At 45.0% G+C, this 16,774-nt stretch overlaps 1 protein-coding gene across 3 annotated transcripts in view; it reads right to left on the bottom strand.

Moving 5' to 3' along the window:
• Nucleotides 1–16,774, bottom strand: part of DIP2B (DIP2 acetate--CoA ligase B (putative)) — a 63,458-nt gene that overhangs the window by 22,276 nt on the left and 24,408 nt on the right. Inside the window, exons 2-10 of one of the 3 annotated variants that reach the window (XM_014892482.2) lie at nt 14,021–14,092; nt 9,876–10,025; nt 8,070–8,195; nt 6,233–6,445; nt 3,824–3,967; nt 2,380–2,499; nt 1,576–1,773; nt 831–922; nt 357–449 (exon numbers count right to left, since the gene is read on the bottom strand). In XM_014892482.2, the coding sequence (XP_014747968.2) occupies nt 357–449; nt 831–922; nt 1,576–1,773; nt 2,380–2,499; nt 3,824–3,967; nt 6,233–6,445; nt 8,070–8,195; nt 9,876–10,025; nt 14,021–14,092 (1,208 nt within the window). Of the gene's footprint in view, nt 1–338; nt 450–830; nt 923–1,575; nt 1,774–2,379; nt 2,500–3,823; nt 3,968–6,232; nt 6,446–8,069; nt 8,196–9,875; nt 10,026–14,020; nt 14,093–16,774 lie in introns of all 3 variants that reach the window. The other 2 variants (XM_014892481.2, XM_088180740.1) reach the window with 2 other exon arrangements.

Here is a 16,774-nt window from a genome sequence, read left to right as displayed (position 1 = left end):
CTTCACCTCCAGCAAAATCAGAGCCTGGCAGAGCTCAGCAAGGCTGGACTGAGCCCCCTCCCATCAAGCAGGGGGCAGATCCACACTGTAATCTATTCTGTATAAATCATTTGCAATAAGGAAGTGAAGACTGCATCATTTAGGAGAATTGACCATGTCCAGCTGCTCAGCACAGCTCTGCTCAATATGTTTTTCCATTTTTAAAATGCCATTCCAGGCTCCCAAAGGTTTGTTGAGAGCTGCTCAGGCAGCAGCTGGAGGCTGTGAAATGCTGTCAGAGCCTGATGGCCTGGCTTGGTTTCCATCCCAATCACTCCTCCAAGTTCCATCAACGTTACCTTTCTGGTAAGAGGTACCTCTATAGGCACTGGGATCACTTCTGCCAGGAGACAGCCATAAAATGCCACCATGAACATCACAGGGTCGTTGTTGGGATACACAAGGGCTACCTGCAACCCACAAAATTCGAAATTCACACCTGGAGTGACTAAAATTCAGAAAACTTGGGTGTTATTTCACACTCTTCCTCCCACAGAATGTGCCTGAGCTGCTCACACAGTGCCTGGGCACGTGGAGGTTCATACACAGCCACGACACAGAGATCAAACCCTGCATTTCCCTCACAGCCCTTTGCTCTTGCTCAAAACCCAGAGCCAAGAAGCTGCTCACAGAGAAGTCAGGATTCCTGAAAAATCACACCAGTTTCTGTCCCAAACAGAAACTGCTTTTGTCCCTGGGCTTAGAGTCTCGCTATGGGGTCTGTGCTAAGTTCCAGCCCCCAAACCCCTCATTTTACTCCAGAGGGAGAAGCAGAGTCCCAAAGTCATTACCCTGTCTCCAGGTCTGAGCACAGGCTCGTTTTTGGTGCCCAGTTTATTAAGCAGGGTGTAGGCCAGCTTGAGACTCCTGCTCCACAGTTTGCCTGGAAAACAGAGAACAGAGATTTGCAGAGCTCTGGATCAGGCAGCACAAGAGAACAGCTCTCACCTTGGCTCTTTTTACCACCTGAGTTACACTGCTCTGTCTACTGATGCCTTGAGTTTTAACTTTCATATTTTCCAGATTCTGTTCTGCATTAGTATGTAACTCTGAATTTTATATATAGCAAGTTCTCCTCGCAGTTTAATCAGATAAAACAATCCTTTTCCAGCCCCACAACCAAGGACACTGCTGCAGCTTCAGGCCCAAAAAATGCAAACAACACAAACTGAGGAGAGAAATCTGGGATCTTCATAACCTGGAACTGGAAATGGACAATTAAATCCAATTTGGAAATGGACCAAATCTTATAAAAATGTGAAAATTCATGACTTGGAGTCCATCTTGGGTGTAGCCACGTCCAGGCTCTTGCACTGCCCAAGGTGTATTTTTGAAGGATTTTTAACAAACCCCTATTTTATTCCTTTAACACTGTCCAGCCTCTGTTCCAAGCAGCCTCTCAAGCCATCACTACAACACCCACAAAAACCAGGAAGGTTTTTGGTTTTTTTGGTTTTTTTTGCAACCCCTGCAAACCCACGAGTGCTGTCTGCAGTGCTGGGCAGCAGCTGAGCAGGGGAAGGAGGCTCAACTCACCATAGGTGAGGGTATAAACTGGTTTTCCTGTCACATCCAGGGCTGTCAGGCAGGGACATTTGGCCTGGGTGGTTCCCCAGCGTTGCAGAGCTGCTTCCAGGGCAGGAGGCCAATTACAAACCACACCCAGGGGCTCTCCCTTCACCGGGGTCATCTGGCGACCCTCGGGCTTGGGCTGGTTCGGGTCGGGCTGAGGAACTAAAAAAAAATAAAAAAAAATTCAATATTTCCATTTTCTATTGCAATATCTCTAATAGAATCCAAGTAAAATAATATTCCTTGTCTTTGCCCATTTGTCTACCTGGCAGTTCAGCTTGAAAGAAATTGAAAATAAATCTGTAGGAAATGAGGAGAAGTATTTAAGAACCCATTCCATCCCATTTCCTAGGAAGTCTCACACAAAACAAGACACCACGAGCAGAATCTCCTCACAGGATGTTGTTCAAAGGTGTTCAACACATCAGTAAGGAAAGGAAAACAGAACTGCAGAAAAGAAAACCTTACAAAATAATGCTGGAATGAAATGACCAGTGAGGACAATTCTCTTTGGGAAATTAATTAAAATAACCTAAGCAAACGAAGGGGGTTGAAAAATCGATTTAAAGATTTTTTTTAAAGAAGTTTAGTGTTGAGGAGGTCCCCCAAAGCTCAGAACAGTGAATTAACTGATTTTGTGTCAGACTTCATGGAGGCTGCTGCAAACACTGAATCTGAGTCAACCTTGAGAGCAACAGCACAAAGAACTCAGCTCCCTGAGTATCTAATTCTAACAAATGTGCATAAAAACATTATCTGTGCTATTACCTTCCACAATTTCTTCAAAATCATCCACAAAGAATTCTTTCAGGGGTGGTCTTTTAGGTCTTTTCAAGGTGTTCAGCAGCTGCTGAATTTTTGTGGAGACTCTGCTGCTCACAGGAACACCTGGAGGGAAAAACCAGAGCACTGAGTGGCACATCCCTGGGATTTGGGAGAGTCATTCCCCGGCCACCTGCAGGGATTTGGGACTCCAGACCTCCCTGGGCAGTTCCAATAAACTCATTTAGAAGCCTGACCACCCTATCCATGGAGAAATTCCCCCCAAACAGCACAACTACAGCACAGAAGAAACACAAAAAACATCTTCGTGCTGACACCAAAACCATTGTGATTTTGTGAAGAGCTCCAAGGAGGCAAACCAGAGATGGGAGAATGAACTGTGTGATTTTAAACCAATGAATTGTGTGATTTTAGACCAAGGAATTGTGTGATTTTAGACCAAGGAATTGTGTGATTTAAAACCAATGAATTGTGTGATTTAAAACCAATGGATTGTGTGATTTAAAACCAATGAATTGTGTGATTTAAAACCAATGAATTGTGTGATTTAAAACCAATGGATTGTGTGATTTAAAACCAATGAATTGTATGATTTAAAGCCAATGAATTGTATGATTTTAAACCAATGAATTGTGTGATTTTAAACTAACGAATTGTATGATTTAAAGCCAATAGATTGTATGATTTAAAACCAATGAACTGTGTGATTTTAAACCAATGAACTGTGTGATTTTAAAGCAGTGAACTGTGTGATTTTAAAGCAGTGAACTGTGTGATTTTAAAGCAGTGAACTGTGTGATTTTAAACCAATGGATTGTGTGATTTTAAACCAATGAACTGTGTGATTTTAAAGCAGTGAACTGTGTGATTTAAAACCAATGAACTGTGTGATTTTAAAGCAATGAACTGTGTGATTTTAAACCAATGAACTGTGTGATTTTAAAGCAATGAACTGTGTGATTTTAAAGCAATGAACTGTGTGATTTTAAAGCAATGAACTGTGTGATTTTAAAGCAATGAACTGTGTGATTTTAAAGCAGTGAACTGTGTGATTTTAAACCAATGGATTGTGTGATTTTAAACCAATGAACTGTGTGATTTTAAAGCAATGAACTGTGTGATTTTAAAGCAGTGAACTGTGTGATTTTAAAGCAATGAACTGTGTGATTTTAAAGCAGTGAACTGTGTGATTTTAAAGCAGTGAACTGTGTGATTTTAAAGCAATGAACTGTGTGATTTTAAAGCAATGAACTGTGTGATTTTAAAGCAATGAACTGTGTGATTTTAAAGCAGTGAACTGTGTGATTTTAAACCAATGAACTGTGTGATTTTAAAGCAGTGAACTGTGTGATTTTAAAGCAGTGAACTGTGTGATTTAAGGACTGTCTGAGCTGTGCTGCAGCTCCTGGGAGCCCCCAGGGTTTCGTACCATCTGCAGTGTCCATGAGACTGGAGCGGTTGGATCCCTTGTGCATCCCCTTGACAATTCCAGAGGGAGGGAGGTCGATGGCTGCTGGCCGTGCTGAGGGGGTGGAGGTAGTTGCTGTGACATCTGGGGGGACTGAGAAACTTTCTAGAAAAAGAAGAAAGCTGCTAAATACACCTTTTATTACCCTCCCCAATGTGCAAAGTGTCACCTGTTACCAACAATCCTAAGGATTGAATGGGTTGGATGGATGGGAACCCTCATTAATGCTAAAAACTCTGAGGCACAGCAGCTGTTCTGGAAACCAAAAACCAAAGGCACAAGGTTTTGTCCATGTCAGGAAAGTGCTTCAGCAAAAATAGAATTCCTGTTCTTGCTTTCTAACCTTGAAGCTCAATCTCTTGACTTTCAGTACTGTAAAAAAAATAGATAAATATATTTTTTTTAAAGTTTGAGATTCACATGAGCTCTGAAACATCCAAAGTCCAGAACAAATCTCTCCCTCACCTATGCACTGATCTCTCTTGCTAGAATTCTACTATTTAGCTTTTTTTGTGAGTGAGGGCTTTTGAAAACAAAACACGTGGGAATTTGACCAAAGCAGATCAGCAAAAATTGTGTTGGGTTTCAATCCCTTCCAGCTGGGTGGTTACAGAGCTTGGCCAGCAGCTACAGAATAAATCCAATGAAAAGGGTGAGCTGGGTCTTACTTGTGCTTCAAGTTGCAAAAAAAAAAAAAAAACTCTTCAAGTTGTCCTGCCTTTCAGCTGAGGCTGCAATTGCATCCTGTAGGAATTCTCCAGGAATTCTCCTGCAGGAATGTCTCTTAAACAAGAGATTTTTTTGCTTATGTGGGGTTTCTTTACACAACCCAGCAGGTTCAATCATCTGATAGGGCAAGAATATTCTATTCTGGCTTAACTGTTGCTTACAAAGGAAAAACCCAACAGTCTGAAACGATGGGTTGGGTTTTACAGATAGTCTGAAATCCCAAATAATTCCCACTGGCAGAGTTTTGTGATTGATTCTGTGTTGATTTCCCCTTTTTCTAACGAGAAAAAATAACCCATTTCTGCATCCCTTTGGAGACACAGTGGCAAGGGATATTTCTCATGCACTGAACTGCTAAAAATCACTGGAAAGGATGTGGATTTCTACAACCCAAACATCTGCAGGACTTTTTACTGCACTCAAGAGAGAGCTGCACAGAACTGTGTGAGAGTTCCTTTCATTTAAACCAGGTGTTAACATGGGATGAACGTGGCAAATAGAATTCTGACAAAGATTCAAAGCTTCTATTTTGCATGAGACACTAATTAGATTAGACAGCAGATATTCTGGAGGTAAAAAACTGTGTTACCTTTAATTCACTGCAAAAGGTAATGTGGCCTTCTGCATGCTCCAATTAAAAACAGCCTCTCTGCTTCAGTGACATTAATTCTATTGACTACATTTTATGGGCAATCTCCTCAGTTTTCCATTTCAAGAAACAATTTGCATCCCAGCAAATAAACAAACAAACAAACAAACAAAAAAATATAACAGCAATAAAAAGATAAATAAGTGAAAGATAAAATCACCAGCACTTCTATGCACTGCTTGCCCCAACCCAGTTAAGCAGAAGCAGAGAGCACATGAAATACAGACAATGTCCTATGGTGCAGGAATTTCCTCACCAGCAGCTAAAAAGGACAAACATACACAGAGCAAAAACAAACTTGGCCATTTCATACAGAAGCATCAGCAGCAAGGAGCACCTCAGAGCCTCAGAAAACTGAGCCTGGGGTATCCAGATCTGTAGATTTTGCTCCATCTCCTCAGTACCTGGATGCTCTGGTCATTCCTGACAGTCATGGAAGAGCTGGGCTAAAGCTTTACTCCTCTAACTCTGTTTTTTAATGACAGGATCATTTGTTCACACACACAGCTGGATTTGGCTCTTTTCCTTCCCTGATCTAACACAAACAATAAACCATCAGGGCTCAGAGCAAAATGAGGATGTTAAACACAGAATTTCCCCACTCCACAGGCACAGACACCCCTAAGGGATTCATCAGGACACAGATGAAAATGCCACTTGCACTGGGCAGCTCTGTGCCCACGGGAGCTCCCAAGAGCTGGAGACATAAAAGCAACACAGGACACAGAGAGTTGTGCCTCCTGCTCTGTCCACACTGTCCCTGGAGTCTTCCCTGCTTCCAGAAGCTGCTGCTCCCCCACTCTCCCTTTTACAACCACCTCAATCTTCTGCAATTCTTCAGGAAAAACAACAGCACGATGGTGCAACTCCAAATCCAACCATCCTAGCAAGTTCCACCAACAGCAGCTAAACTCTTGCTCTGAATTTCCCTTCTGCTTTATCAACACGGTCTGCACTCGAAGCGATCGGTTCTGTTCGGACCCAGCTCCTACCTATTCGAGTATTGGCAAAAACATCAGCTAGTGACCCACTGGTCCCTTTGCCTTCTCCATGGGAAAGTGTAGAGGATGCTGATGAGGATGTGGATGACCCCTGAACAGATCGGTTGATCCAAGACTCAGCATTCTGTAAGCTCTGGTGCAATGCAGCAGAGAGAGCAGCCTGGCGCCTGAGCGAGCCCTCGTCCTCGGAGGCGGAAGACGTGTCTGTGTGGAAGCAGAAAGAAAATCTAGCTGCTTAGGGAAAAGCACATGGCACTGAACATGCTCTTTCCAATCACATATCAACAGCACAGGAAGATCTGTTTTCCACAGGCTGTTACATCAGCCAGACCAGAGGTTAAAGCAGCGGAGTTGTCAGTGGGAAGGCACTCAACCCCTGTTTGATTCACCTCCTCACACAACGTCCTTCCCCTGGGGTCTCCAAGCCTAGAACTTAACTCTCATTACTTTTCCATTCACGTTCCATAATACCAGATGCTGTTTTGCCTAACTCTGGTCATTCTGAACTGGAAAGTGAGGGGTCGGGGGGGTCGTTGTCAAACTGCAAAGTCCCAGGAACAAAGAAAAGGCAGGAAACAACTGTGCCAAGGCCACAGCAGAAAACGCTTTTGTCTGGGGCTCTAAATGGGGCCCTTTCAATTGCAGAAAACAAACAAAAAAGCCCAACCCCAAAACAAAACAGAAATCTACAGCAAGGAACTGCTTCCTGTGTGTCCCAGAGCACAGATACCTCGGCTGTCCCAAAACTGTGAACTAATTATTTCATTACCATGATTCAAGGACTCGGTTCTTGAGATGTTGAGTTGTACAGTGCTAAACACAAACAGACAGGTGGCTTTGGCCTAAAATTTAGGTGTTTAAATTTAGAATTTAGAACTCTTCGAAGTGATTTTCTGCCTGCACTCGAGTGGTAAATCATACTAAACCACGTTCTACCCACTTGGCAGAATGGAACAGAGTTATGAGCTGAGGCAAAGGACTGACTCCAGCCATGCTGGAAGTGCTGACCTGGATTTGTGTGACTCCCCCAGCACAGGACGTGCTGCAGTCCTGGACAAGTGAGCACAGAGCTGAGACCCAAGCAGACACCAGGAACATGCATCAGCCCCCCGGAGAAAGGAAGGGAAAAAGGAAGTGTGATAAAACAGGAAGTGAGGAGGAGGAGGAGGAGGAGGAGTGACATGGGCTAGCAGAGCACTTTCAGAGCTATGAATTCACCAGGAGATGTGGATTCATAACATTCGGATGACTCTGTCAATCCAAATGGCTGCGATGCTTCTGCACAATGGGACACAACACAGAAATCACTGCCAAAAATCACACGGACTCATTTGTCAGTCAGTGCATCCAGCTGCTGGAAAACAGAGGGTTACTGATATCTGCTGCACATGCACCGTGTCATCCAGGGACTCTGCTGCAGCCAGCACGTGGCAGGGGTGAGGGAAATCCTGCAAGGAGTGGAATCCCAGCAGACCCCTGAGAGAACAAACATCGCTGCAAACCCTCCTCTTGTGTGCTGAGCATCAAACAGCAGTGAAAACAAGACGTGAGTTATCCATCACAAACAGCATTTGAGGGAAGAAGTGGCCTCAATCCAGACCTGCTCAGCTCTTTTTGAACCACAGAACCATGGAATACCCCGAGCTGGATCCACAAGCACCATCCAAAACCAATTCCTGCCGCGGGACATCCCAAGAATCCCACTACGCGGCTCTTTCAAGAACTCCTGGAAGAGATCTCACTTCCCGGCCCTGAGAGAGGTCCTGGCAGCTGCGTGAAGAGCTGCAGCACTGCAGGTTTGGAAGGTGCAGCCCTGGCACAGCCTCACCTGGGGGAGTGCAGGCGTCGGCCGGGGACTGGACGAAGGTGGAGCGGCGCTTGGTGGGCATGGGCAGGGCCATCTTCTGCTCCTTGTGCTTGGCCAGCGCTGCCTGCACGGCTTCCGTGTGGATGTCTGTGAGAGGGAAGGGCACACCTGCCTTCAGCAACAGCGACAGCACCGAGGTGAAGCCTTGGCATCTCACATTTTCTGCTTTTCAAATCCTCTACTGCGCTCGTGCACGGATCTAAACTCCGTGCGAAGCGTTACTCAACTGTCTTCACGTTTTCGTTATTTCAGTCGTCACGTTTCAGTAAATAACTCCTTTAGTTAACTATCTATTTTAGTTAGATAAAACAACCCCTCTGGGCCTGTGATCCAAGGTCACTCTACAGCCCCAAGCCCTGAAAAGCATCAACCAAAGTGAATTGTTTGGGGGAATATGACTTCAATACCTGAAGCTGTAATTGGAGAATTAACCCCTGATATGTAAATGGACCAAACTTATAATTGTCTGAAAAACTCATGCCTGTCATCCAGCTTGGCTGCAGCCCCTTGGAGGCTTCTGACTGCCCAAGGTGTATAAATGAAGGCCTTTAATAAATACCCACTTTATTCTCTTAACCTTGTCTAGCCTCTGCTCTAGGCAGCCACTCCAAGGTGTCAAAGGAAGGAGAACACCCAAACTGCAAACACCAGCCTGTCCATGATCCCATTTTCAGTGCCTGCCCAAAGACTCTCTTCTGCCAAGGAGTAGCAGCACCTTTTATTCTCTTTTTTAAACAAGAGGTTCCTGAAGTTAGCAAGCTGAATGCAGGGCCAGGTTTGTTACTCTGGAAAATTCTGCTTTAAACTCATTATATCCCCGTGTCTCTGGCAATTTTTACAGAAATCTCAATCCTGGCAGATTGTTCCCCTTGACTGAAGATTATCCTAAAATCTGCCTGTGCACCATTTAAATATGCACACAGTGTGTGCAGCCTCAGGTGCAACTCAGGTCTATAAAGTGGCAGTTGTCTGATTTAGGAAAAACCTTCTGCTCCCAAATGGATGCAGATTCCATGCAAATCTTGGGGGTTTAACTGTGCCTGTAAATGCAGGCTGATTAGGAACTGGAACAGGCTGGGATGGGAGGTTTCCACCCCTCTGCAACCCCCAGAGCTCTTTGAAGGAAGACACATCACTGATGAGGAGAAATCTACATCATAAAAACCAGCTATGACCAGGGAGAGCATTCATTTCTACACCTACATTCATTTCTCAGATTAATGTATTTTAATTCTGCTTTTGCAAAACCCAAACCAGGCTCTCCTAACGCTCCATGAAATGGTGGGGTATGACAGTGTCACTGGAGAAGGAAGATTTAATACATTTAATTTGAGAAGAAAACTTAATTCTTGTTATTGTAAGGTGAAAAACAAAACCAGGGAACAAAAAATTAGATGCCAACACCTTCTCCTGAAGCAAAGCAGGAGCTCAGCAGGTGCTGGGCAGCCCTTCCTGCTGCTCCAAGCTCTCAGAGCACAGCAATCCCTGGAACTGATATTACCTGTCACCTCACTGAATGTTATCACCTACAGACGTGGTTAAAGAAGGTTTTTTTAAATCATTTTATGAACAATGTACACCAAACAATTTGCATCTAGCCAGAAAATCAGGGTGGCATTATTCGGTTTTTTTTTCCTACTAGAAGTGGTTTTGATTCAGCAGTTGCACCCCAGAGTCTGGAGTTTCATTACAGAGAACCACCAGGGCTGAGTGATGATAATTTTAATTCCTGGAGAGGAATCCAGGGGGCTCCTGCCCCTCCCTTACCAGATCGATAACGTTCATCCCTGGCTCCCCCTGAGCGAGCTCGGTGGAATTTGGATGAGGATGAGGATGAGGAGGATGAGGCTGAGGCTGGAGCTGCAGATGGAACGGGCATCTGAGGTCTGGATTCCTTCTGTAATGCTGGATCAACCCCTGGAAAAAAGGGAAATAAAAAGGAGCTTTTTTAGAGCACACTCTTGCCTTCTCCCATGACAGGGCTGTGGATGTCAGCAGCTGCTTTGTCCCTCAGTGTCCCAGTGCTTGTTATTGACTGGAAAACCAATAATAAACCAGCAGCAAGAGCCTTTGCTGTTCCCATTAATCACAAACACAAGGAGACCTCCAGTTGTTCTGCCTTTCAGCATGTCCAGTGCGTGGCTTTATCATCCAGGAAAAGTTTGTTTTTCCCCATTAAAACAGGAAGTAAAATAGATAATCTGATAAACATTATAATTTTATATAATTCAGCAAAAGCAACTTGGAATTGTTGCTACTGGAGGTTCAATTCTAAAATGAATCTGTGTGTCACAGGGAAGTTTTGAAAATTAAAACCCAGAGGTCACCCAGCTGTAATTTCCTCCAGGTTGTCACCTGGAGTCATGCAAAAATCCAAGAGCAACTGTGTCAGCTTCAGAATTCTCACAAACTACCAAAGGATCAGAGAAATGGAGAAAAAACCACAAATCCTGGGCTTCCATTCCAGCTCCACCACTTTTGAGGTGTGTGGTTGTAGGTAAACTCAACAAAAGTGAGTGCCTTGAGCTCAGGGACTCACAAGAACAGCAAATCCCCCTGAAGCAGCTGCAGGAATCTCCACGAGATCACAGAATTCTTGAGGCTGGAAAAGCTCAATATTTCTCTTGTAGAAAGACTTTTTAAATTCCTCATCTTCCTTCATTCATCTCCTGTCCCTTCTAAAATCCCAAAAAGCAAAATATTATTGGAATATTACTGAATGTTAGAGCAAACTAACAATGCACTTAGCTGTGGATTGTTAATGGTTCTTTAAAATACCATGCCAAAAACTTTATCTGTAGTTAAAGAGGAGATCTCCTGCTAGCCAGAAATCCTCAAACCACATCAGGGGATAAACAATTACTCCCCCTTTCCACTGGTGTTTTTTGGATATAGTAACACATATCAGAGTCCTGTATTTGCTTATCAAAACACACTCATCCCCTGTGTAAATGTGAGAGTGGCACAAAAGGCTGAACGGAAAAGGAAAAGAAATTTCTGTGGTTCAGGTGCAGGATCTGGGCTCCAGAGCAAGATTATGAATTCAAAATCTCAGCTCACCCACATCCAAAAGCATCGATTTGTGTCCCTTCCTGTCACTCTGGATGACATTCCATTGATAACCACTTTAACCTCTTTGTAGCATTTATTTGCCTTCATCAAACCCTGCTGAGTTTTATTTTGTTCCAAAGACAACACAGCTTCACAGACCAAACAGAAAAGCTTCATGTTTCCTGAGCACTGAGTACTTACGAATTCAGGCACCCACTAGATGTCAGCAGCTGATTTAACACTATTTAAAATGAATTATTAAATTCATATTCAGTTCTCTTTTGTAAATCTCGTAAAGCATCACAGGGCAAACATGACATTCCAGTTAGGAAGGGATCAGAGGTGGCTGTAAGTGACATGACACACACAGAACAAGCTCTTTGTTTCAATATTTTGCTCTGACACAATAACATGTTCCAGTGGCCTCACAAAGCCTTCAGACACCGAGGAGAGGAGAGTGTAAATCACTGATGGTTACACAACAAAGCAGCACAAGTGAGCCAAGCCTGGCAGGTGACAGGTGATTTATTTAATGCTCCCTTCGGAATAATCCTGCTACAGCTGCACTTTTCTGCTGGCAGAAACATGACAAATATGACAGAGGGATGAAAAATGAATTCTTTTTGATTGGCTTTCAAGGATGCCATGGATTTGTTGACTGTCTTTAGTTTCTAATGAGAATTGAGTGCTTTGTGATTCCTGTGTTTTGGGGAAGGGCCAATGATTTAGAGATTCAGAGACTGAACAATTAGAAGATCAACCAGGATAAATGTTTGCATGAATAACAAGGAGAGCAAGTGCCACATGCACAAGGAAGCAGCTGCAAACCTGTCACTCCACTTTCTGCAAACAGAATGGAACAGCAGTGCTGGGGCTGGACTGGCTATTCCTTCAAGATTATTTTTATTTTTTTTCCCCAAGCTACATACCCATAAAAACATGGAAATAACCAACTGGAGCCTGCAGGGTTTCCAGGGCAGCCTGAACACATTCCCAGAACCCAGGACACCTGGCCCAGCTCCAGGTGCTGTCCTTGCTGCTGATCCCCATCATGGAGAACTCTCTGGAATTAGGGATTCAGATTTTGGGATCTGCAGATTGCAGAGACTTTTCAGGAGCTAGCAGCTAGATGGACCTTAGTGGATATTTCATCAAGAAAAAAAAAAAAAGCATCTTTAGGTAATTAACAGTGCTGCCTTAACTCCTGAATAAGGAGGCAAGCTCCCAGAGGCCATGTGAATGGAGCACAGATGGAGCAGTAAAAATCTCCCAAATGATCCTGCTGGCACGCCCTGACATGTCACCTTCCCTCCCTTCCCTCTCATTTCACATCCATGAAATGGAGACATTCCATCAGCCAACATCAGGCCAGAGCTCAGAGAAACGGCACAAAATGCCAGCACTAAGGATTTTGTTGTTGTTGTTGTTTGTTGTTGTTGTTGTGGGCTAAATTAATTTTCTTCTCATTACCAAGGTGACCTGATTCTGAATCCCTCATGCATGACTTCCACGGGGCTTTTTCCAGCAGGAGATTCCCAGACACTGGGGCAGCTGAGTGTGAGATGGATAAAAAGCTGGAGAGCTGGGCTGGAAGGGCAATCAAACCTCTGGGTTAATTGGTGACCTCCATCATCCCAAGCCTCTGCCTGGACTTCATCTCCACTGGCAGCTCCAAAGCCCCCACAATTAACACAGCAGAGCCCAGTCTTGCCAAACAGTTCTTTTCATTCTCCTAATTAAACATTTTCTGAGACAAATCAAACACAGTGCCAGGGTTGGGGCCAGGATTGTATCATCTCAGGACAAAAGCAGGGCTGCCAAGAGCTCTGAACCACCCAAGGATTCCCCATTTCCTCCTCAGGCTCGAGATCTCCACTGGCACAAATGCTAGCCTGAGGAGTGCAAAACCTGCTCAACAAATACCTACTTATCAAGAAGGATTAGGCATGTGGATTTTTAGTTTTTTTGTTTCTTTAACTAACAGAAATAGATTTGATAAATAGGCAGCAACCAACTCACTGAGATTCCCATCACATCCTGCTCCAGGGAGTCCTCAGCACCTGGAGAGCTGTTTGTAACAAAAAATCTCCATTTTGAAGGCTAAATTACACTTTTTGCTTGCCTTGCTCCTTTCAGCACATGGCTCAGGCAGAATACACTGGATAAAACAACCTCAAACAAGGGAATGAGCCCCACCTTGAGATGAATAAACCAAATCCAAGCTGAGAACCAGCTGGAGAGCAGAACTGGGCAGTGCTTTGGGGTGGGAGAGACTGGAAGTTGACACAGGACAATTTTATGTTCCCCCATCAAGTGCCTGAAGGGAACTGCTGTCATTTCCCCCCAGTCATGTGGTGTTGATGGGCAATAAATGCACTTTGAGCTTTTACTCTTTATCAATTTTTTTTTTTTTTTTTGGCACTAGACCAGGCTCATTAAACTCCAGTTCAGGACTCCCTGTCACATCCAGTCACTGCCCCAAATCAGAACCAGACACATCAGTTTTTAATGGCTGAACATCTCAGCATTATCAGTAACAATTATTCTGGGTAAGCCCCAAAATAATGATTAAACACACATTCAGCCACGTCCTTCAGTTTACAATTACATATAATTATCCCACAGACAAGCAGTTGAGCTGCTCTGCATCTCTGAACCAAAGGAAACAATTGTACCCAAAGGATGTGACTTCAGCTACTCTGGAAAATAAAGCAACAAATTATAAAAATCCTTAAGTTTCTCCAACGAGGAATTAAGGTGGCTGAAGCACACAGCACAGACCAACATTGCAGTTCTGACATTTTTAAGAATATTTCCAAAAGCTCCACAAAATCCTGATTCCAGCCAAAGCAAGGACCCACCTTGGGTTTGTGGGACATATGGAGCCAGCAGCTTTGCTCTCTTCTTCTCATACCCCTTCTGTGTGATGTCCCCTAAAAACAAGCAAAGAAAACTCATTTAATCCCGTTAATATTTTGCATTTTGAGGTCTGCTTGTTTGGTTTTTTTTTTTCAGTGCCATGAAGGTTTCACCTGAACACAGCTGGAGAAAACCTGAAACTCAATAAATCCAAGCACATTAGGATTTCAAAGCTCCAAATTACAGAACTTCTGCAGTTTCCCTTGGGATCAGAGACCTACACTATCCACTATTTAAATGCAATAACTTGGATCACAGCAGCTATCTAAATGGAATATCAAAGCAGTGAAAAACTAAAAAGGGAAACTGGGAGTGCATGAAAATATTCTGTAACCACGAAACAATTTAGGCAAGCAAAGTGGGATAATTCCCAACCAAAAGCGTGAAGGGGGAAGTGCAAATTCAGAGCCTCATCTTCAACTCATCAAACAGCAAACAAAGCAAGTCCCCTTCAGCAGCTGCTTAAGGTTCCCCAAAAAACCGAGGCAAGAAGGATGGACAGAAATTCAGACTCCTGGCCAGCAAGCACAGCCCAGGTGCCAGGGTCTCACCATCCTCACAGGGAGGAATTTCTCCCATGTAAGCAATTTTTTTTTCCTGATGAATTGTCCTTCTCCAGTTCCCTGCAGCCCTTTCAGACACTGGAAGCTGCTGTGAAGTCTCCACACAACCCTGTCTGCTCCACCTGAACATTCCCAGTTCTCCCAGCTGTCTCCATAAGGGGCTCCAGTCCCTTTTATCAACTTTGTGGCCTCCTCTGGACTCGCTCCAACAGCTCCACATCCTTCTTCTGGTGGGGACAGGACTGGACAGAGGACTCCAGGTGGGCTCTCACAAGAGCAGAGGGGGAGAATCCCCTCTGGAGTGATTATTATTACAGTGATTACTCTAGAGACCAGAATAAGCGTTTGTAAACTTTTCCCTCTTTTTAAAAAAAAAAAAAAACCCTAATCTGTCTGATCCTGGAGATGCACCATCTGGCTGCTGTCTTTTGTTTTAATTTCTCACATTACATCAGAACCACAAGAAAGACTGGAACCTTGGAGGGATTAAAACAAACAGCCCTGCAGCGTTTCAAGGCTCTTCGTAGCCTGCCCGCCACTTACAACCTCCCATCTCCCGAGGTGGGGAGAGATCAAACACACAGCACTAAGAAAAACAGAATTATTTGGTATCAAGCTAAAAAATCAAGCCACAGTTCCACGATGACAAGAAGTGAGTGATCACAAACAGGATGTTTTCTTTGCTGTCAGCCTGAACTGAGAGGGAACAGCCTCAGCTCTGGTTGCAGGGTTTGCTCAGAGCAGGATCCTCCTGCCACACACCACGAAAGGGGATTACAGGCTTCAGGCTCTGAGCTCCCAACACCACCAGCATCTCTGCTAAAACATTCCAGCTAAGTGCCCAGTTTGGCTCCAAAGGTGATTCGTGAAATGCCTGGAAAGGGAATGGATTCCATTCCTTGGCTCCACTCAAACACCAGTGGCACTTGAAACACCGAGAGCAGGAATTTCAGAGCTGGAGTGGGACTTAAAAGGCTTCAGATTGACAGAGGTTTAGATAAGATATTGGGAAGAAACTCCTCCCTGTGAGGGTGCTGAGGCCCTGGCACAGGGTGCCAGGGAAGCTGTGGGTGCCCCTGGATCCCTGGAAGTGTCCATGGCCGGGTTGGATGGGGCTTGGAGCAGCCTGGGACAGTGGAAGGTGTCTCTGCCGTGGCAGGGGTGGCACTGGATGAGGTTTAAGGTCTCTTCCAACCCAAACCATTCCATGATTTCATCCTCTGACTCTTGCTGCTCAGGGCAGGGTGTGCATCTGCACACAGAATTTTATCTCACTCCTCTAACACCAGGTTTGAGTCAGGGCCCAACAAGTCCAAACAAATCCAGCAGCTGGAAAGGAGAATGTCCACAACGCACTGCAATGCCAAACAAAGCAGGCATTTCAGTGCCTGGTTGCAAGGCAGGGCTCAGGTGATGCTCAGCCCATACAGACAGGTACGTGCAGGGACAGGGACACGTCCAGCTGAGCTCCCATGTGCCCAAGGATGACTGAGTGACTGCAGGAGCTCCAAAACCCATCAGCTTTGCCCAGTCTGCCTCCAAATTCAGTTTACAGAGAAATGTGCAATGCCCTGAGCTGGAAGGGACCCACCAGAATCATCCAGTGATACCTAAAATACACCAAAATCCCACCCTGGGCATCCCTGGAGCAGTGCCCGAATTCCCTGGGCATCCCTGGGCAGTGCCCAGCACCCTCTGGGGGAAGGACCTTTCCCTGCTATCCCAGCCTGGCCCAGCTCCAGCCCTTCCCTGGTGTCCTGTCCCTGTCCCAGGGGGCAGAGATGGGAGCTGCAGCCCCCAATGAGTCTCCCCTCAGTTTCCTCTCCAGCTGAGCAGACCCAGAGCCCTCAGCCACTCCTCCACACCTTCCCCCATCCCCTTGGGGTTTTTTTGGACCCTCTCCTACAGCTTCGGATGTTTTTGGATATGGTGGGACTGGAGGTGAAGCTGTCCCAGCCCAGAGCACAGAGTGACAATCCCTGCCTTGCCTGGCCAGTGACACTGGGTCTGGTGGCCCCCAGGACAAGGCCAAGGTGACCCTTTGGGCCACCACAAGGTGACCCTTTAGGCTCTCATGTCCATCTGGGAGGCACGAGGAGCCAGGGGATGGACACTCCAGGAAAAAAACAGAAA

This window comes from Sturnus vulgaris, chromosome 30 (assembly GCF_052056855.1).
Source record: "Sturnus vulgaris isolate bStuVul1 chromosome 30, bStuVul1.hap1, whole genome shotgun sequence".
Classification (NCBI taxonomy): Eukaryota; Metazoa; Chordata; class Aves; order Passeriformes; family Sturnidae; genus Sturnus; species Sturnus vulgaris.
This window is presented reverse-complemented; position numbering and strand designations above follow the sequence as displayed.